General features: G+C 40.3%; 1 protein-coding gene across 1 annotated transcript in view; it reads right to left on the bottom strand.

The window, feature by feature from the left end:
* gcn1 (GCN1 activator of EIF2AK4) overlaps nt 1-18,503 on the bottom strand; it is a 38,905-nt gene extending 20,402 nt beyond the window's left edge. Inside the window, exons 1-27 of the mRNA XM_028034244.1 lie at nt 18,420-18,503; nt 16,648-16,750; nt 16,482-16,545; nt 16,238-16,369; nt 14,853-14,961; nt 14,660-14,758; nt 13,103-13,237; nt 12,851-13,028; nt 11,370-11,444; nt 11,132-11,260; nt 10,994-11,044; nt 9,965-10,063; nt 9,095-9,268; nt 8,864-9,016; nt 8,699-8,791; nt 8,533-8,608; nt 7,627-7,786; nt 7,309-7,498; nt 6,606-6,730; nt 5,923-6,101; nt 4,990-5,083; nt 4,785-4,898; nt 3,904-4,102; nt 3,672-3,824; nt 2,967-3,142; nt 1,042-1,122; nt 142-285 (exon numbers count right to left, since the gene is read on the bottom strand). Coding sequence (XP_027890045.1) covers nt 142-285; nt 1,042-1,122; nt 2,967-3,142; nt 3,672-3,824; nt 3,904-4,102; nt 4,785-4,898; nt 4,990-5,083; nt 5,923-6,101; nt 6,606-6,730; nt 7,309-7,498; nt 7,627-7,786; nt 8,533-8,608; nt 8,699-8,791; nt 8,864-9,016; nt 9,095-9,268; nt 9,965-10,063; nt 10,994-11,044; nt 11,132-11,260; nt 11,370-11,444; nt 12,851-13,028; nt 13,103-13,237; nt 14,660-14,758; nt 14,853-14,961; nt 16,238-16,369; nt 16,482-16,545; nt 16,648-16,750; nt 18,420-18,500 — 3,366 coding nt within the window. The 5' untranslated portion in view covers nt 18,501-18,503. The remainder of the gene's footprint in view (nt 1-141; nt 286-1,041; nt 1,123-2,966; nt 3,143-3,671; nt 3,825-3,903; nt 4,103-4,784; nt 4,899-4,989; nt 5,084-5,922; nt 6,102-6,605; nt 6,731-7,308; nt 7,499-7,626; nt 7,787-8,532; nt 8,609-8,698; nt 8,792-8,863; nt 9,017-9,094; nt 9,269-9,964; nt 10,064-10,993; nt 11,045-11,131; nt 11,261-11,369; nt 11,445-12,850; nt 13,029-13,102; nt 13,238-14,659; nt 14,759-14,852; nt 14,962-16,237; nt 16,370-16,481; nt 16,546-16,647; nt 16,751-18,419) is intronic.
* Nucleotides 18,504-20,755: the final 2,252 nt, after the last annotated feature.

Here is a 20,755-nt window from a genome sequence, read left to right as displayed (position 1 = left end):
GTGACTGCTCTCGCAATATGACACAGATTTGCGTTCTTGTACTGCAAAAACTTCAAAGCATGTTCACAATTTTACAATAATACTGTTCTGTTGAGTGATACTTAAACATATATCATCATTATTTTGGGTTTCCAAGCTCACCCTGAGAGCAGCATCTCGGACAGAGAAGCAGGGTGAAAGCAGGGCGTTCAGCAGGACGTCGATCTCTGGTTGCTCAGCCACCGTGCAGCCGTCCCCTCCTCCCGCACTCGCACACAGTGCTGTGAGGCACTGAGACGCCAACACCTGGAACCAAAAGAGAGGACAATTAGAAATCTGGTGTTTGTTTAGTCATTTAGAACTAAACAGAAAGAGTTCGACCAGCATGACGTTAAGAGGCCTGCTGCTGGGGCTGTGCAATACGGCTTAAAAGTAACATCTGATTTTTTTTTTCAATACTAGATCCGGTTTACGATTTTCATCAATTTCTTTTTCTCGCCTTTTCTTCTTTTTTTTTCTAAAAATTATAAGCGACGGAAAATATTTTCAAAAAGTGGCTTTTGTTTTAATCATCCCTTCTGGGAGCTTTATGAAGGAGAATTAGGGCCAGGCTACATAAAGTTTTGTTTAATTACGAGGATAAAGTCATAGAATAAACACGTAATATTGACGTCCTAAAATTATAAGGGGAAAAAATTGTTTTAAGGAGAAAAGTTAATGAGAAAAAGAGCTGACCAACTCAGCCATTGTGGTCCTTTTTTTAAAATAAACTCTGTCGTTGGTGCAATACTGCCCCTAATGTTATGCTGTAAAGTTAACCTGAACTCACACAGGCTGTAAAACACACTTATCAAACAAGATGGCGGCCCTGCCACAGGCAGCTATGGAAACCCATGGAATGCACAAGCATGCTTACTTTCCAAAAATTCACAAAAATTTTTTTTTGATTAATCAATAAAACTGTTCAATCATAAAGCCCTACCTACTGCACTGATTTACTTTCAGAACAGATGGATCAGTGACAAAAAAACCCAAACAATCAGTGACCATTAACTCGTTTACCTGGAGTCTTGGGGTAGCTGTGGAAATGACCCTGGTCAGCAGCAGCAGCATGTTCACACGTGGAAGGAGTTCAGGACCGTTCTACAAGAAAACAGGGAGCACAGCAGGGCTTTCATCAGCCTTTAAACACAGAAATAACACCATTTAATACCCGCTGTTTGAAGGAGATCCTAACATAAAACATGGTGATGTGACAAAAAGGTCAATAAACTGTGAAAACAGAAAGGGACGTAATATAGGACTGAAAAAGGGATTTCTAAAATGCAACCAAACAGAATTCACGCAGCAACTACTGACACTGTCATAGAACTAAAAACAGATTAATATAGTTGGGGGAGGGGGGAAATAAACTCAACTAGGACTGAAACAATTAATCATCAACTAATTTAGTAATTGATTAATTGCTAACCATACATACACATATACAGACTCAAAAAAAGGCCATTTGCTGAAAAAAATGAGAATTAAACTGTAAAAACTGTACAAATTATGTTCATAAACGATTTGCAATAAAGACAAAAACCTTAGTAGCCTTTTTATGTAATTGTGTTTAGACCAAAACTCCTTAAATGGAACAGTTTTAGCTTAATCCGGTTGAAGTTCACTAAAGGAATGCTATGTTGTAGCGTTTTAGGAAACAGAATGTCTCTTTTTTGACTAAAAAAGGAAGTGAATTGTTAATTTGTATCTTTTAAAGTATTTTTAATATGATATAAAAAAGGCTTAAGTGGTGAAGTGAAAAATCTGCAGACTGTGCCAATTTATCCGATTTTATCATGAGGGAAAATGCCAAAGGGACTAATAAAGTTTCTATCTATCGATCTGTATATCTACCCAATCAACAGAATAGTTTCTGCCCTAAACGTAACTATACTAATGTTTTTTTGGGTATGTAATAAGCAGTGACGTGCGGTGAGGTTCATAGCTGGTGAGGCACTGACGTCATCAGAATCAGATTTGCAAATAGATGCATAGATTGACAGCAGTTTACAGGTTATGTTTCACTTCTGCATCCTTACACATACAAACTGTAGCTCACAAAACACACATTTCCTTAAAAAACAAAACAAAATAAATGTTATTACTGTCTTACCTGCTTCGATTGAAAGTCCACTTGAGAAAACTTTTTTAGTGTTGTAATGTAGTCATTCATGTCGAAAGTCGGGATGAGCGAGAGGAAAAAAATCACTATCTCTATTATAATCTATCGCTGCACTTGACTTGCTTCCCGAATCGTTTAGCCTAGCTCGCTGTCACTTACTCGGCTGTTGAGGAGTGAACAAGACGAACGTCTGGGATCTTGAGCGCCCCCTGCCATGAGGCAAGAGAACTGCCTGCCTCACCTCGAACCTGTTCTCTGCCGTTTATAATCGCTCATTACACGAAACACGTTACACAAACACAGTTGGTGACAAAAAGCACTGTACATTATATACATAAGCTAAATTATTGGAAATAAGTTCACATATTAAATTTGTTTAAACCATTTTATTGACGCCGTACAGCAACATGCTCTCTCCGCTTAGCAGCCAGCGCAGAGCCAGGGGTTGCGCAATCCAAGGTGAGGCAGAGCTCGCTGCTGCCTCACCGGCATCGCTTCCAAGCATTTGAATGGGAAAATAAGAAAATTCAGCGATTTTGAACAAATAAAAATCGAAATTGGTGAAGCTACATGAAAAATAAATATTTTTTAGTGCAAACCACCGGATGAATATAACAATTTAAATTACTTTATGATTATATATTTTCTTTCTTTCCATGATGGCAGGTGAGGCACTGCCTCACCTGCCTCCCCTGACCGCACGTCACTGGTAATAAGTGTGTTATGATACACACTTATCACATTTTTTTGCTAATTATGACCATAATTAAAGCAGTGAACAGCCTGTTTTTTTCCAGAGACTGGAACGGAAGCACGTCTCTACCTCGTCTATTGTGATGTCATCGCTCTCTGTGGCGGCCCGGAGCTGGGCGTGGACGTTGACGACCTGCAGCGCTCTGGTCATCATGCCCTCCGTCTCCTCGGTGCTGCCTGAAGACTCCCTGAGCATGGCGTTGAGCAGCGGGAAGCAGAAGGAGAAGGCAGGCGCAGCCAGGGGAGCTGCATGTGATGGAGGAAGCAAAAAGTAACAGCACGTCTTTTTTAATTTACTTTAATATATACTTTGATTAATTTTTTTCGTCCAAATCTAAAATTAACTTCAACAATTGTATTAATCCTTAGTTGTTATGATGGAAGAACTGCTATATAAAGTCAGATTGTCTTCTGGTCATGTGTTTTTAACGGTTTTTGTGCACTTGCACCAGTCTGCCAGTAGGTGTCAGTGTATGGTGGGAAACAGTAGAACACTGATTTGCAAACATTCCAGCTGTCAGAAAACAGCTGTTCAACATAGTGAACTACATGAATGAAAATGTTAAAACAGATATAAAATTTACTTTACAGTTACGAAATCTAAAAGTTTTATTCAAAGCAAAAAACAGAAAAAAAACAAAACAAATGAAATTAACTTTAAATAATAAAATAGAGTGGTTTCTTTGTTCTCTTTTTAATTCCATTGTTTACAATGCAGCCATTTTTTCCAACAAACAAACAAACAAACAAAAAAAACAGTTCAGCCCAGCTCTACCTGCAGCCTTGCCTTCTCTCTGTGGGACGGTGTGGTCATACAACAGCAGCACGGTGCGCTGGGCCGCTGTGTCCAGGTCCTCCTCGTCCCACTCCTGGTCCAGATCGCATTCTGGCTTCAGCAGCCGTAGAGTCACGTGACCCACAAGAACAGCTGCAAGGGGAGGAAAAAAAAAGACATGAACAGAGAAACAGAGGACGAGAGGAAGGGAGTCCTGAAGGCTGTCTCCTACCCAGGTTGTGGAGGTGTTTGGGCATGAGGCTGACGCCGATGTCCAGGAAGACCTGCTGGATGCGTGGAGCGGCGAGCGGGGACTGGAGGAGGGGCATTAGGACCTGGAGGACGGCGGGGAGCTCCCTGGTGATCTGAGGCGGTCCGGCCCTCAGAGTGGCCTCCAGCAGGCCCACCACACTCTGCAGCTCCACGTCCATCTGAAGGGAACCACACGGTCAGGTCAGGTCAGGTCAGGTCAGGTCAGTTCAGGTAAGGGCCATACGGAAAATAATCCTACCAAGCTGAACAATTTTATAGCAATCCATATCAATATCACGATATGAAACAAATCACTGTTTTTAAAAAACTTTATTGTTCCCTGGTAATATTAAGGATAGAACATGGTTATTTTTGAATTCAAAAATTTATTTTTAAAAGTTGAACATGTCATCCAGACAGAAGAGGATTAGGGCCACTGAGAAAAAAAATACATTTTTGACTTTTGATCTCAGAAGATCATAGTCATAATTCTGAGATTAGTCGTTAGCACGTCTGGATGCTATCATGCATCAACGCAACTGTGCGTGGCTCTATTCCAGCCCTGTGATTGGTCCATCATGGATCAACAACTCTTATCATGATTGGCTAATTATCATCTCTGTATATTGCAGGTCTATATCCAGTTTCCAGTATGAATATAATCATGCTTCTACCCAGCTCTACCTGCAGACTTGCCTTCTCTCTGAGGGACGGTTTTTCTTTTATATGTTTATCAAGGAAAAAATATCCTGCAACATATATGGCTATTGTTTTATTGCCAGCTCTACACAAAATAGGAATAAAAAAATGAGGAATTCTCTTAAATATTATTTGTTAGACTGAGTGAATTCTGGACCGTACCCCTTTGAGTTTCTTGCGAACAGCTGACTCTTTCTCCAGCTGGACCTGAATCATTTCCTTCTGCTTGCTGGTCAGCTGAACTTCGTCTTTGATGCCTTTTTTCTTCTTCATTTCCTGCAGAATTAAACAGAAGGAGGTAAAGCAAGAAGAAAAAAAAAACACACACACACACTTTCTGAAACAAACTAACTGCAGTTCACTCTACCTCCTGTAACTCCAGCTCGATGATCTGTTCCTTGTAGGAGTAGGCTTTGTTTTCTCTCTTTATGTTCACCTTCTTGGTGTTTTCCTTCTGGGCGCTGCGGGACATAAACATCGATTTTATTGATTAATCAAACTTTCAAAGATTTAATATTTGGAAAACTGGGATTGTTTTTTTCCCCCACCAATGCACGCTTTGTGTTTCCATAATTCATAGTGATGTCAGAGTGTCGAGGGCGGCCATCTTGTTTAATAAGCCTATTTTACTGCTTCTATTTATTTGTACTTTGAATTCAGTTCAACTCTACTAAAGCATGTTAAGGCCAGGCTAAGATGTTCGTTTTTAACTTTTTTTTAAAAATTACAACAATAAAGTCGAAATAATACAAGAATAAAGTTAATATTATGAGAATAAGTTGGCAATACAACAGAAAAGAATACATTAAAATATTGAGCATCTCGTGAAGTTAGACTTTAGTATTGGCTTTACAGATCAGGAAATATTTCATCTTTTAAAACATCTGGATAAAATTTTTATCAGTAGCAGGATTTTGCAACTATTGAATAAAAAAAAAAAATTAAAAAAAACAAGTACCGAGCTGCTCGCGACAAGTCATCAAATGACTTTTTTCTTTTAATTTCCAGATGTTTTAGTAAAATTGTGGGTTTATTCCGCTAATATTACAATTTTATTTTCATAATTAAGCAATTTTAAAAAATCTCGGAAGCCTGGACCTAATACTCCGTCAGACAACTCACAGAAAGGATTACTGAACTAAAAGTCATTTTTAAAAATATACATTTTTCCATTTGTAATTACTATTTTCTGAAAAAGTGAGTAAAAAGACAACACAATTTTAATTTCAAGCCATATCACACAGCCCTAAAAGCAGAAAGTACTTTCGAGTCCACCTAACATGTCGGATGTGTGTGTTACCTCTGGATGATGCTGTTGTCGTACAACTCTCCCTCAGGGGTGTGCATGATGGCGTACTCCTCCCTGGTGACGTGCAGAAGACTGGGCTGGGCGAGACCTTCCACGACGTGACTCATCACCCGCGGCAACAGCTTGTTTGGAGAGAGGAAGCTCAGGGCGCCGACCGCGTTTTTCACCGCCTTGCAAAAAGAAACAAAGTGACCAAATATTCACTCTGTGTGATAACTATAAAAAAACATTTATAGTTAGAGCCATCTAACAATTATTTTAGTGATTGAGTAATCAAATACAAAATTTGACCAAATAAAATATTGGCAAGTACTGCCATAACAGTAGTATTAATATTGGCTGCAGAAATTATCCCACATTTTTTGTATCTGTTAATCCCTCATAATTCCTCTTCTGTGGCTTAGAAAATGTACCTGTAACAATAACGACTCATATTTTGAGTCAACCCAAACAAAAGCTACAAAGGAATCTGAAATTATATTCAACGTAATGCTAAAAATAAAAAGCAGCAAGTTCACAGACACTTTTTTCCTCTCATTTTTAGATGTGCACAATCCAGTTTTTAATTTTCACCTTAAGGGATTTTAAAAATGGAGGTACGCATAGCTCCAATCTCATGTTAAAACGTGGCAGGTATGATTCAGAAATGAAAAGGAAGAGTTTCATCTCCTCACCTGGCTGTCAGCATTGACCTGCAGCAGCTGTGGCAGGATAGCCTCCAGGTTCTTCTCAATCAGCTCTTCAGCTTTTATCTTCATGGAGGAGAGCAGAACGGGCCACAAGCCGGGCCGGGCGCTGACTGAAAGAGAGGCATGGGAACAGGGTCAACTCCGTGTTCCTACTAATCGGCAGGGTTAACAATACGATAAGGCTGAAACGATTAATCGCGATGGAAAAACGACAGAAATAACCGTCGACTAATTTAGTAATCAACTGATTGCTCACTGGAGCATAAAGTTTTGCTTCACCTGGTTTAAATTCCGTAAAAAAGCAAAATATCCTATTAAGCACCTTTTGCCTTTTAATCAGCTCATCCAAAAAATAATCAACAGATCAGCTCTACACTGTATTGATGCAGACAGACCTGACTTTTTTACATACTGACGTTTGGATTTTTAAGCAGCAGATGCATCCTTTGCTACAAATGACTAATTATTGCATTTCAGGGAATAAAATGTTTATTTTCTAAATTAAAAAGGAATTCAATGACTTTATTTGTATTTCTCATTGTATAAAATAACCTTATGTGGCTAAATAAAAAAATCTGCAGAATGTGCAGATTTTTTTTTTTTATACAATCATCGTCAGAAAACTTGATTGCTATTGCTAGCTGCGGCGCTACAACACTGTGATCTTCAGAGGGATTTCTTGCCACACCTATGGAAGGATGATGAGTAATGATGAGGGTCTCCATGGCCATGTTCTCGGCTTCAGTCGGGTCTCCCCATTGGCTGGCGGCGGAGCAAACCACACACAAAGCATCCAGCAGGACCCGAGGGGGGGTGTAGCTGCGGCCCAACTCCGTCGGCTCTCCTGACTCTGACACCAGAACGTCCTGGGGCAGAACCTGAACCACAGGACAACACCACCGGAAATAATCCAGATAAGTGTCAAAAAACACAAAATACTAAGACAGGGATATCATCTGTTTTGATGCTTTCTCTAAGTGGGTGCAGAGGAAAGCAAACTTCTTACTTTGTGTTTGTTGATGACGACCCGCAGTTCTCCCAGAATGCCGTGGGCCAGACTGGACCCACCCAGAGAGGAGAGCAGCTTCCTGACGGTCTGCTGCGCCCTCTTCCTCACACGCCAGCTCCGAGACAGCAGCACCGCAACTGTGGCGTGATGATACATCCTGCAGACCAGAGAGGATGTATCATCAGAGAGACGCGTCAACTGGTCACGCGACCAGAATCAAACTTCTAGAAGCGGCATCCATTTATAATGCTTCTCTCTAATCTGGAACAAACTTCCAGAAAACTGCACACACAGCCGGAACACCGACTTCCTTTAAATCAAGGCTAAAAACTCACCTGTTTAGAGCTGCCGTCTGCTTCATAATAACTGGAAGGTTGATCAATATATTTGAGGTTTGATTTATTTAATAATTGGTTACTGTACCATGTTTTTATGGTGTAAAGCACTTCCTTGTTGCTTAAATGTGATATACAAATAAAGACCAAAGTCAGGTTTTCTTATACTTTTCTGGTTCGATTCCGTTGTGGTGGAATGACGCAGGTTGCATTCTCTTATGTCTTTCGGTGTTATTTGACATACTTTATAACTGTTTTCAATGATAAACTTTATTTAAAATAGGGACAACTCAAACATAAATGTCACCTTTTGATGTGTCGTACCAGATTATAGCATAAGCTAATTTACATCTGGAGTCCCTTACAGGTTTTCTGTATTCACAATCATGATATCAATACATTTTTTTTGGTATTCTACAGAATTCAAAACAGAATTCAGTTTCTCCAATGAAATGTTAGTGTGATTTATTTACTTTTCTTTTGTGAAAACTTAATTTTTTATCCAGGCAGTGTAGCATGACAAAGCCATGATGACTATAAGCGTGTGCAGACAGACAGACAGACTCACTGTGATTTGCTGGTGTTGAGCCGGTGGGCGTGGTCCAGAAACAGCCTCTCACAGAGCTGTAGCACTGTGAGCAGAGCTGCAGACACAGAGGAACATCAAAAGAGTCGTTTTTATCAGTCCTGATTATTTCATGCATTTCAAATGCTGCACACTTTGTCGTTCTTACTCTCTTCGCTGCTCTGAGAGAGGAACTTCTCTGTGGTGAATAACGGTTTCTTCTCATCTAAGACCAGGCTCCAGAAGCTGCTGAATTTGGCCTCTGTAAACAGAAGAAGCCTGTCAGTTTAAACCCCGTAGGTATCGAAGCTCCGCGACGGAAACCACGCCTCACCTGCTTGCGTCTCGAGCAGAGCGAGTCGACTCAACAGAACTGAAGCCGCCACGCCCTCCGCGAGCAGGGCATGCTGGGAGTTCTGCGCCACTGCTTTCTCCACCGCTTGGAGGAGGAGGGGGGAGAGGTCTGAGGACTGGGCCAAAGTGTCACCTGAGAGCCGGGGCGACAAAACGACATGAGAAAACACCGGGGGGGACGGCGAATGCGTCCAACCTGAGCGGGATGTACCTTTAAAGGCCCCTAGCATGGTCTGGAGGTAGGCGTGGCGGACGGCGGAGGTGGAGGTCTTCAGGGTGAACGCTTTCTTAAACCAGTCCAGCAGAGCGGAGGGAACCTCCACGGTGAGGCGGCTGCTCCACTGAGACAGCACAGACACGGCGTGCACCAGGGTGCCTTCATGAACTGAACGACACACACAGGGACACCCGCTTCCAGATTCCACCGACAAAACACATCATTGACCTGACACACCCGAGTGAAGTTGCCCCCCCCCCACCACCTTCTTCAAATCAAACAAAATTGGGGTCAAAAGTTTGTGCAGCAAAGATTTTTTGTTTGCGCCGCCATCATTTTAAAGAGATCACAAAATGTTTCCATTGGTCATAAAAAGTTAACCCCCCCACCCCACACACACTTTCTTCAAATCAGACAAAATTGGTGTCAATCAACTCGACTACGTTTGTGCAGCAAAAATTTTTTCATTTGTGCTGCTTTGTCTTTGAAGATATTAATGAAAGTTTAAACGTCATTTTGATTTAGTAAAAGTGGGGGCGCTGGTTGACCTGTCATGACTATCATGACCTCAACTTTCATTGACATCTTTAAAGCCAAAGCAGCACAAACAAAAATCTTTGCTGCACAAACATAGTCGAGTTGATTGACACCAATTTTGTCTGATTTGTAGAAGGTGGGGGCGGACACGTGGGGGGCTGGTTGACCTTTCATGACCTCTGGAAACATTTCTTAATATTTTTAAAATGGCACAAACGAAAAGTTTTGCAACCCAAACGATTGACACCAATTTTGTCTGACTTGAAGAAGGTGGGGGGCTAACTTCACTCAGGTACCTGACCCAGAGGAGACCAAGAGCAGCCATACCTTCCTGTTGTAGGTACGGGATAAACATCACAGTGACAGCGGAGCTCAGAGTCTGGCTGGAGGTTCCTGACGCGGCGTGGTGGCTGCAGCTGGAGATCCCTTAGGAGACGACAACAAAGTCTGCTCTCAGTTACACACTGGGACAGAAAAATACCCCAAATAAACCCAGCATGAACCTTTAACTGGAGTAAATTAAGTTAGTCAGTAGGAATAGAATCTAAAATTGGGGAATGTTTTTAACAGAATCACCACTTGTAGCCAAGACCTCGAACAAAACCTATAAATTAAATGAAGCTTATGATAGATTTATTTTAAGTCGATTAGAGGTTAAAATCTGAGTTTTTCATACCAGATTCGAATTTAATCGATTTCTTATTTCTCTCACTTTCTTTGAAAAATTAATTACAAATGATAGAAAATATTTTTGAAAAAGTGGCTCTTATTTCAGTCATCCCTTCTGCAAGTCTGACGGCAGAGTATTACGGCCGGGCTGCGAGAATTTTTGACGCAATTTTACCAGAAGAAGGTCCTAAAATTACGAGAAAAAAACGTGAAAAGAAAGCTATTGCGAAAAAAAGCGTCAATTAAATTTGCAAAATCTGACTAGCAACTCAGTTTGTTTGATGCTTTCATCTAAATAAACTCAGTCATCTGCTCTATCGTACCAACGTCTCCCTATTGGCAATAATTTGATGCTTCGTATGATTTTTTTCCTCATGTCATATGAAATTTGAGTTAACTTTTAAAATGTTGCAAAAATAACAAGTAAAAAAAATTAGGAATGTTTCTATTTACTAGTTTGGAGCGAATCAACCAGGTAACACAAAAAGTGTGATTTCGTCATATGCTGGCGTTACGTGTTGTAATAAAAAAAGATGTAGAGGTTGAAACCTGGCATTGAATCTTTCCGTTTCCATCAACCTTTTCTAATGCCACATGTCAAAACGCTCAATAAAAAAAAAAACACTGTCAGAAACACAAATAATGTTGCATCTGATTGTCAACAAATGCGCACTTAAAATTTCTCACCTGACAACACGCTCATTTTCTGGGCAACGACGGTGAGCTTTCCTTCAGACCCTGCAGGCACAAAATGAACATATTATCCCCAAAAAGCCAAACAAGTTAGTAAATTATCCCAAACTGAGCAGGAAATAAAATGCTGACCTCCAAGGATCTTGAAAAGGTGAGTGACGATGTCCTGCACTGCGGTGGCGTCGCTGCACTGCTGTGCCAAGTTCTGCATGGCCTTCACAGCTTCCTCCATCAGCTGGGCGTTGTTCGCCTTCAGCTGGCCTAAAACACGAGACGAGACACTAAATCAACCCTAACCGACAGGTTTAACTCACCAGATGCTTTATTTTTATTCTCCGTGTGATAAAATTGTTTCCCACTAGACTCTTACTTGCTATGGCCTTTCCAATATCCATGGCATACTGACTCAGATCTAGAGTAACAGCAGATAGCAGGCAGGAAACGGCTAAGAAGACACAAACAGCTCGTTAGTGACCGTACGAGTTTTCCACAGTATAACTGAAGCACTGCAAAGATGCTAAATCTGAAGTATTTTTGGTCTAGTTTCTTGGTGCTCTGGAAATAAGACAAAACTAACTTACAAGTAACTTTCGAGCAAGATAAAGGAGGTTGTTTTAAGTCAATAATTCCTTAAAGGGGCGGAATTATGTGCTTTCCAGGCATATGGTGATAATCAAGTGTTATCTTTTTATAACATTCAGTTGTTACAAAAATGCTCTATATCAGTGGTGCCCAAAGTCAGTCCTTAAGGGCCGGCATCCTGCATGTTTTAGTTCTCTCTCTGGTGGTACCAACAACCTTTTCAGCAAGTTAATGATCTCCTTAGGCCTTCTAACGAGCCATCCTTGGATCCAGGTGCGTTAAACCAGGAAGAGAACTAAAACATGCAGGATGCCGGCCCTCCAGGACCCACTTTGGGCACCCCTGCTCTATATCAAAGAAATGTGACTTCATAATTTCATGCCTTGAAATTGGGCCTCTGTCTCTTTAAAAACTCCTGCTCTTTCTGAAACTCCGCCTTCAGGAAGTCATCACAACATCACTCCATTAACCCTTTAACATGTTTTTACCAGTGTTTCACTGAGAAGTAGCTCCTACAATGAGTTCAGCAGATGTGCAGTTCCGCCAGGTGTTTGCTAATTGCTGCTGGCTAGTCTTAAGGAGTTGAGTGGGGGAGTCACTAAGCTCGGTCCACCCAGGTGTCTTGCATAGCTGAATGGTTGCCACGGGAGATTAAAGCATTTCTCAAACATGAATAACAGATTCAAAGCAACACTCCAGGCATGTTTTTAATGAGAATAACGTTACAACATGATGTAAAGCTCAAAAAAGTGGATTTTATATAATACTGTCCCTTTAATATTGATAAAAAAGTATTAGTTCCCCTGGCAGATTATTTTGCTTATAACATTGGAGAGTTAAGAGTTAGAATTTATTGTTTGTCACTGTTCACATGTACAATGAGATTAACGCTAACTCCAAAACAGTGCAAACAATATATACATGGTGATATTTACAATTATATATATATATATATATATATATATTTGGCTTGCTCAGGGGCACATCGACATGTGGCAGGAGGAAGCTGGAATCGAACCTACAACCTTCAGATAACAAGACGACTACTCTATCCACAGAGCCAGTCGCCCCGAATGGAATAATTTTCCATAAGAGCTAGTACTTTTTCATCAGTATTAAGAAATCATCAAGCTTCTATTTCTTGTTGAAAAGTTAGCTCTAAGTTAGTTTTGTCTTATTTCAAGTGAACTGAGATATCTTCACTAGAAACGAGAGCATAAATCCTTTAGGTTTCTGATCTCATTCTGTGTGTTCGCAGCGAGGCCTCACTCTGCATGGCGTTCTCTGGACTGCGCAGCATGGTCTTCTGCAGGGCAGGCAGCAGCTGCTCCTTGAACTCGGAGTGGGTGACGTGGCGCAACAAGGAGCCGCTCTTATCCAGAACGTGTTGCTGCGGTTTGGTTTTGCTCATCAGGACCAATTTTACGTAGAGGTCCAACAGCGCACTCTGTAGAACATGGGAGTTTATTTTGAAGACTGGAATCACGCGAGAAGCTACAGGTCGCTGCTAAACGATCCCACCTTGTGTTTCTCTATTGTAGCTTTGTCCTTCTGAGCGGTGCAGAAGTCCAGGCACACGCCCAGCAGGGGCAGCACTGTGGGGCTCTGCTCCAGGGTCAGCAGGGTTCTGATGTAGTGCTCAACCAGTCCAGGTTTCTGGTGGAGACAAAACAATCAGTCCAACATTGCTCTGGTTGGTACGCAGGGTGTAGGATCACAGATGGAGATCAGCGACCACAACTTATTATTTCTTACACAACAGCTGCTGTTGTAAGTCTTTCAGCCACTGGTAAATTCCACCAGTGGGTTCTAAAATAATCAGGCATGCTGCGGACAGCCACATCTTAAGAGTGAATCCCTTTCACTCCAACTATAATTACAGAAACACACAGAGTTTACTACTGATGTTAACACAATGCTTGTCTTGTATTGCCTCAATACCAAAAACATAAGAGCGACTAGGACAGGGGTCATTCATATATATATACACAGTATATACACACACACACTTTTTGTTTCATTTCAGTTCCGATTTCAAATGACAGAAAATCTTTTCAAAAAGTGGCTTTTATTTCAGTCATCCCTTCTGTAAGATGGATAGCGGAGTACTGGCACCAGGCTACAAGAATTTTTGCTTAGTTACAAAAATAAGGTCAGAATATTGGCCAAATAAAGATGCAATTTTGACAGAACGTCTTACAATTATGGTTCTCTCCTAAATAGTCGATATTCAATAGTTTCAAAGTTTTGCTGCTGATAACAGTTTGATGCTGATGTGTTAAAAGATGAAGCATTTTCTTATCTGTAAAAACAATACTAAAGTATAACTCACAAGATGATCACTTTTCCTCATATAATTTTTTGTTACTTTTTGTGTAGGAGTTATAAACTCATTACTTCATTCTCCTAATATTGCACCTCTATTCTGGTAATATTAATGCTTTATTCTTGTATCATTTTGCCTTTATTGTCTTGTCTTTATTCTCGTATTACTACGACTGTATTAAAAATTCAAAATCTTAGCCTGGTCCTAATATTCTGCTGTAAAGTTGACATGAACTCATAGAAGCTGTAAAACACGCTTCTCAAACAAGATGGCCGCCCTGGTCGTGCTGACGTCACTCTGAACTATGGAAACCTAAGAACTGCGTTGATGAAAACGTATCCAAATTTTCCAAACATAAACCTTCAAAATCAAAAATTTGAATAATTGAAATAGAAATAATAAATGGCTTTTTCTTTCACAGCTTATTTACTGTAAATATAAGATGGAATACAAAACATAATAGCCTAAAATCATTATGTTAGAAAATGCAGGACTTCTAGCATAATGAGAGTTTTGCTCACTAACTGTTTCGAACTGAAAAACGTTATTTTATGCCTCATTTTATCCATTTGTAACATGTTGTGTTTATGTTAATGTTTATTTAAAGACATAACTTTGGATTTTTTTTTTTTTTAAGTACGGTACCAAAAATGTCTTAACCAGATCTCTCACGTTGTGACCTTTGCCTTGCCCACGTATGTTTAACAACTTCAGCTAAACGGAAATGGATGAAGAAAAGAAAGCTCACTCACTTTTCCCCAGAGGTGGTAAAGACTTCTGAGGCTCGATTTCTTCGCTGTGGTTTTGGCTCCGCCGACCACCTCAGCCACCAGCAGGCTCTGAACCTCCACCTGTAGCAAATGACAGCAGGTTTCCTGGTCAGGTACATCATTTAGCACATTCACTTAGTTTCGCTTAGACACGCTCACAAAAAAGACCTCTGACCATTTTCTTCCAGACGGGTCCTTCTCTTTTCTCGGGAGCTGAAAACACTTTAGGGATTAACAGGCAGGTCCAGGACAGGCCGATGAAGGCAGCAGAGCCGCTGCTTTTACTGCAAACACAACCAGGCCCAGAATGAGAATTGACTGGCAGCAACGGCAAGAAATTCAATATAGGCATGTGTTCAGTTTAATTTGATCTCAACTTAGCAAAAAAAAGGAGAAAGATTTATGAAAAAAATTGTGTTCTGTTAATTATTGAATTGTTGTAACCTGACTTCTTGGAAGTAAAATCCGTTTGTTTGACTTTAAAAGGTGCCACATTTGGAAGAAAAATGCCTGGTTTCCGCTAATGAAACAGATTCAAGTGGAGGAAGCATGATGATGTGGGGCGAAATCTCCTTCAATGGAAAAACGAGGCAGGTCGCAACAGACGTGAGCCAGAGGCGAAAACATCAATTTTCTCTTCCCCATTACAACAGAAAGCTAGTGAAAAAGCTAGCTAGCGAAAAAGCTAGCTAGCAAGTGCATATTAGCAGCTAGTTAACGACTCAACTCGAATTGCATAATGGAGTGAAAATGTCTCCGCGGGACTTTTGTCTGACAGAAAACTACATATACGGGATTAAACAGTCCTGCCACGACAAAATTTAAGGTTTGTGATTAATGTATTTAAGGCCAAATGACATTTTTTAAAAATGATTTTAAGACGTTTTACACTGGCGAGATTAGAGGGGAGTGACATGGACTCAAAAGTGTTATCACAACATTTTGTGCTATTTATTGGGATAAATATGACAAATAAGAAAGTATTTATAACTTCTTTTCCACCTTTTCTAGGTAAATGTATGGCTACTAATGCAGTCATAGCCCCCAAAACACAAATACTGCTCTTAAAAAGGCACATAGCAGTATGTGAGGTCAAATTATGGAATTTGATAATAGTAGGAATGAAAAATGTTAAGGTTAACACTCATCCCTACTGGAGGAGGAAATTGAATCATTGTGATAACTATAAAAATAATGATTGAAATAGGCTTCATCAGGACACCAGTGACAAAGAAGCAGGATTTGTTTAATCACTATACTCCACACAGTGACTACATTTCATCATATTTTTGACTATTAATACTGATCTAACTGAACAAACTGGAGAAAATAATTAATGAAAAGTTAATGAAATAAATTGATCGTTGTCAGGATAAATCAGGAATCTCATCATAGTAAGATTTTTCTTTTCATCGGTGCGACCTGCATTACTTACCTATGTCTGCTGCTCAACTCAAAAACACATTTCTGTTACAAACGTGGCAGAATATAAGGAGAAATAAACAGGCCCTGCAACAGTAAGAGATGAGCTATGAAGAAGAACGAGTTTGAGGCTCCAACCTTGGCTCCCCATTTTTGCTGATGACTCCGCAGTTGAGGAGGCCCTGGAGGAGCCCGGCCACCAGGACGTCGGGCTGACTCTCGGCCAGCAGGCCGATGACGGACAGCAGCTCTCTGCGCGATGCAGCATCTCTGAACAACACAGGAGGAAATAAGACACAAAGACTAAAGAGTAAACAGCATCACAAAAAGAACAATAATAAGAATAATAAAAGTCAGGTTTGGGGTGACAACACAAGCCTACCGATATCTGTGTGGTGTGAGGCAGAAGAGCTTGCACAGTCCTTTGACAGCAGGCTCTGGTAACTCTACAACAGAACATATAAACGCAGGGTTTTCTTTCCTGATGGAGGCTCATTCTGAACCAGCTTGAAACAAAACGGATGACGAAACAACACAAACGTCCTCACCTTTACCCGTCAGGCACTGTTTCAGATCGCCATATATCTGCTTGCGCTCCTTGACGCTGGCTGTAGTCACTTTTACAGCAAATTTCTTAAGGGTATCCGAAACCTGGAGGGAGAATCGCGTCGAGAATTACGACTGATGAACAGGAGACGTACCAACAACTGAGAGATCAAAAAGTTTATCTTAAAGCTGCGGTATGCAATGTTTATAATAAACGTTTTTCTTCTTTTTACATATCACTATGTCATGACAGTACAATATGAGACAGGTAATCTGTGAAAAGATCAAACTCCTCCACATTCTCTCTGCTGCTATTGCCATCTGAAGAAATGCACCAGTCAAAAACAACCAATCAGAGCCTGGAGGACGGTCTTAGCGCTGTGAGTCATCCTTGTGAACCCACTACTAAATGGGTTAACGGCAGAGAAACAACACACTGCTACAGAAAAGCCGTTTATCTGCTGCCATCGTCGGCCATGATAGGTATTGTAGCAGAGATTGTTTTTTTTCACAGATTGTGTGTATCATACCACACTGTCAATAATATATTGAAAGTTTTAAGAAAATGTGTAAAAAAACCCAAAAACCCCAAAACAAACATTTTTCTAAAAGTTACATACTGCAGCTTAAAGCAGGGTACCTAACACACATTTTACAGTTTGCAATATATCCTTGGCAATAATTCATTACAGTGATAATGTACCTATGAATGAAGTTCAGTGTGATTTGGCTCAGCCTCCACTGAAGCATTTCCATGAAGAAAAAACTTCTTTTCTTTTTCAGGCTGATATTGAGGTCTGGTTTTCTTATGTCAATTCTGAGTTTAACCAATTTATTTGGCAACTCATGAAAGACAAGAAAAATGCACAGCAAGTTTATTGATAAGGGATATTATCTCTCAATGCAAAAAGAGTGAATTGATTACACAATAAACCCAATTGGGAATCAAATATCCAACCTTTAACTGATAATAAAGTGCAAGATGTGGCTTAATGTTTACATAAAACATGTCTAGATGCCACTTTATAGAATATGCTTTTCCCTGTTGCTCCAATATTCCAATCTCTGACTGATTGTATATTTAAACCCTGGGAATAAAATCTAATCAATAAAATCAGGAACAAATATATTTTTTGTCATTTCTAAGTGCTTGTATTTTGATGAATCAACAGTGAATTAGGGGAAAAAAATTTAAATCAAAATCACTGTAGCAACACTTTTGTAATCTTAAACATTTAGCTCGCTCAGAAACAAAATTATTCTTCTGGGTTCAATATTTCTAGATGTTTCGTTCAGGAAAAAAGTCAAAGGTTTGATACCAAACTGTTGCCTCTGTTTGTGTTTCTCACTTAGCCAAAAGCTTTTGCTAAACTTATCAAAATGCCCGTTGGTCGTTGTGACAGGAAGCCGTCGCTGATTGTAGGCATTTCTTTCTTTACTGTCCACTTTGAGGAGTTTTATCCGTTGAGGATAGAAACAGCGAGTTTTAGCTCCGATAAGGTGGTTTAGAAAAGCAGCTTTGTTAGCGGGCCACAGCTGTGTTCAGGCAGCAGTCATGCTGGCAGCAGCAGCAGTCACATTACTGAAGCTACACGTAGCGCTCAGCTAACAGCCTGCTAGTTAGCCGCTGCTAACTTCTTCCAACGATAAATGGCTGAACGGGCCGAAGCGTTCAGTCAAAACCAACTCGGTTTGTTAAAATCTTGCTTTCCCTTGAACTTAGTGAGCGGCCACAAAGCTTTTAGGCTGTATTTAAATATTCAACCACACAAACCTGCGTGTCCGCTGCCATAACGCCGGTCTTGTTGCAGGAAGGACTTGTTGATGTCGCTTCCGGGTCAAAACTGCCAACCATCCCCTTTTTCCGCTAAGAGACTTTTTTTTTTTTTCTTTGGTGGGGAGGTCATGCTACAGTTGGACCCCCTTTCTCTCCTTCCCCACCAAAAGTTTTCGCTGTGACACAGATATGATTTGCAGATGTTGAAGTTTCAGTTTTAGTCTGTGTTGATAATCCACAGTGAGTTAGTTCTGATCAGATCCATATTAGTTAACTGCACAAGGACTGAAAACTCTCCCTGGTCTGGAATGAATGAGATGCAAACCTTCCTTCTGTTTCTCAGTCCAGCACTCTGCCCGTACAAATCACACTCTACATAAGCAAAGTGTCTGCACTCAAACAAAACTTTTTTTTTCTACGTTGTTGTTTATGATTGTGTAACCTGATCACCGTTGATGCCTTGAGTTAGTAGCACTGCATCAGTGATTTGACTGGCTGGGTGGGATGCTCAGTCTGGATGATAAATCTCTAGAAACTGGCTAAGAACAGAACAAGCACTATGGCTTGGACTTGATAATTGATAACGGTCGAACTTCCTTCCACTGTTCTGATAACCCTTTCTAATTTGGACCCTGATGTTTTGTCAGAGGCCCGAAGTCATTTTTACACCAAGTCAGTAGACTTAACTAGTCTTGATCGGTGCATGCATCGGTAGCGTCCCTGCTCTCTATGCTAACTGATCTCAAAAGCATTTCTCTCTCCCTCTCAAAAGTTAGTACGGTTGTATGAAAAATCTATTTTCATTGTTTGTTTGACGGGACAGGCTGGTCTTACTCCACTTCAGTGTTCATCGTTAGAACAGCTGACGCTGGTAGATAGTGCGCCTGAAATCAATTGACATGGGCTGCAGAGTGAGTTCTATCAACAATCAACAGATTTGTTTGAAAGTATGGTCTTCTTGTGCTGGCGCTGGTGACCTCCAAGGAAAAGTTGCATCACAATTATGGCACATCTGAAGAAATTGTTGCAAAGAACATTTAAGTTAAAAGAGCAACTTTCCAGGTCAAGGACTTCTTCTTGTCCTTTGACCAGGAGAAGGTCAAAGGACGGTAAAGAGAGTCCAGTCTCTTCTTGAGGCAAGTGCCACCAATGCTGCGCTTGCTCAACAATGAGTTTGTCACACAGTTTAGAGAGAAGACTTTCGTGGCTGTACTGAAGCTACTTTTAAGACAAAACACAAATAGCAGCACATCTAGAGCATATGTACGGACTGGACAGCAGAAGACTGGTGAAGACCTTGTTATACTTAAGAATCCACCTATTAATGTTTTTGGCCATCAAAAATAGCATAGTGCTATGGTTAGCAAAGGATCAAGAGACAATATTGGTAGATATGGAGCAAAGAGCCTGCCCAAATCTGTCCCTAGAGTCACTGACCTTTACAACAAGGAGGTTTGAAAGAAATCTCAAAATTCAAAATTGCTGGATTAAGGAAACGATTAACATTTGGTCAAGAATAAAAAAGAAATTTAATTTCCCTGACTCTATATCAAAAATTGTAAAAATAGCGAAGATTCCAGATTTTACCCCAGCTACTATGGATACAGAGTTTGAGAGATGGACAACAGGGGGACTGGTATTTATAGCACAGCTTTTTAATGGATCAATAAAGAAATCTTTTGAACAAATCCAAAGGGAATTTAATCCACAAAAAACAGATTTTTACAGATACTTGCAACTTAGACATTATCTCCAGGATCATAGTGAATGGCAAAAAATCTCAACAGATATGACCAAGACAGAAGAAATGTTATTATCAATAGCAAAAGGTGAATCAACAAAAGGCCTGATCTCAAAACTATACAAAAGCCTGCAATATGAATCCAGTGTTAATAATAAGGAAATTAAGGAGAAGTGGGAACTGGAGGCTAATATAATAATAACAGATGAAGAGTGGGAAGAAACATTTAGATCTGGACACAAATGAACTAACAGCCCGACATGGAGGGAATTTGACTGGAAGGTTAAGATGCGTTACTTTAACACCCCGGTTATCACATCTAGGCTTTGTTGGAGAAATTGTGGAAAGGTGGGGGATTTTACCCATATATTTTGGGACTGTCCGAAGGCGCTCGAGTTCTGGAAACAGATATAAAAAATATTTTAGGTATTTATTTGGATTTGGATGCATCTGTTTATATTTTAGGAATAATTACCTCGGCAAAAACAATAAATGCTTGACCAGAGTTTTGTTTATGATTGCGAAGAAATGTATAACATATGCTTGGTTGAGGCCACGGCCTCCCAGTATTACAGAGTGGAGAGATAGAATC

Source organism: Xiphophorus couchianus, chromosome 12, assembly GCF_001444195.1.
Source record: "Xiphophorus couchianus chromosome 12, X_couchianus-1.0, whole genome shotgun sequence".
NCBI classification, from domain to species: Eukaryota; Metazoa; Chordata; class Actinopteri; order Cyprinodontiformes; family Poeciliidae; genus Xiphophorus; species Xiphophorus couchianus.
This window is presented reverse-complemented; position numbering and strand designations above follow the sequence as displayed.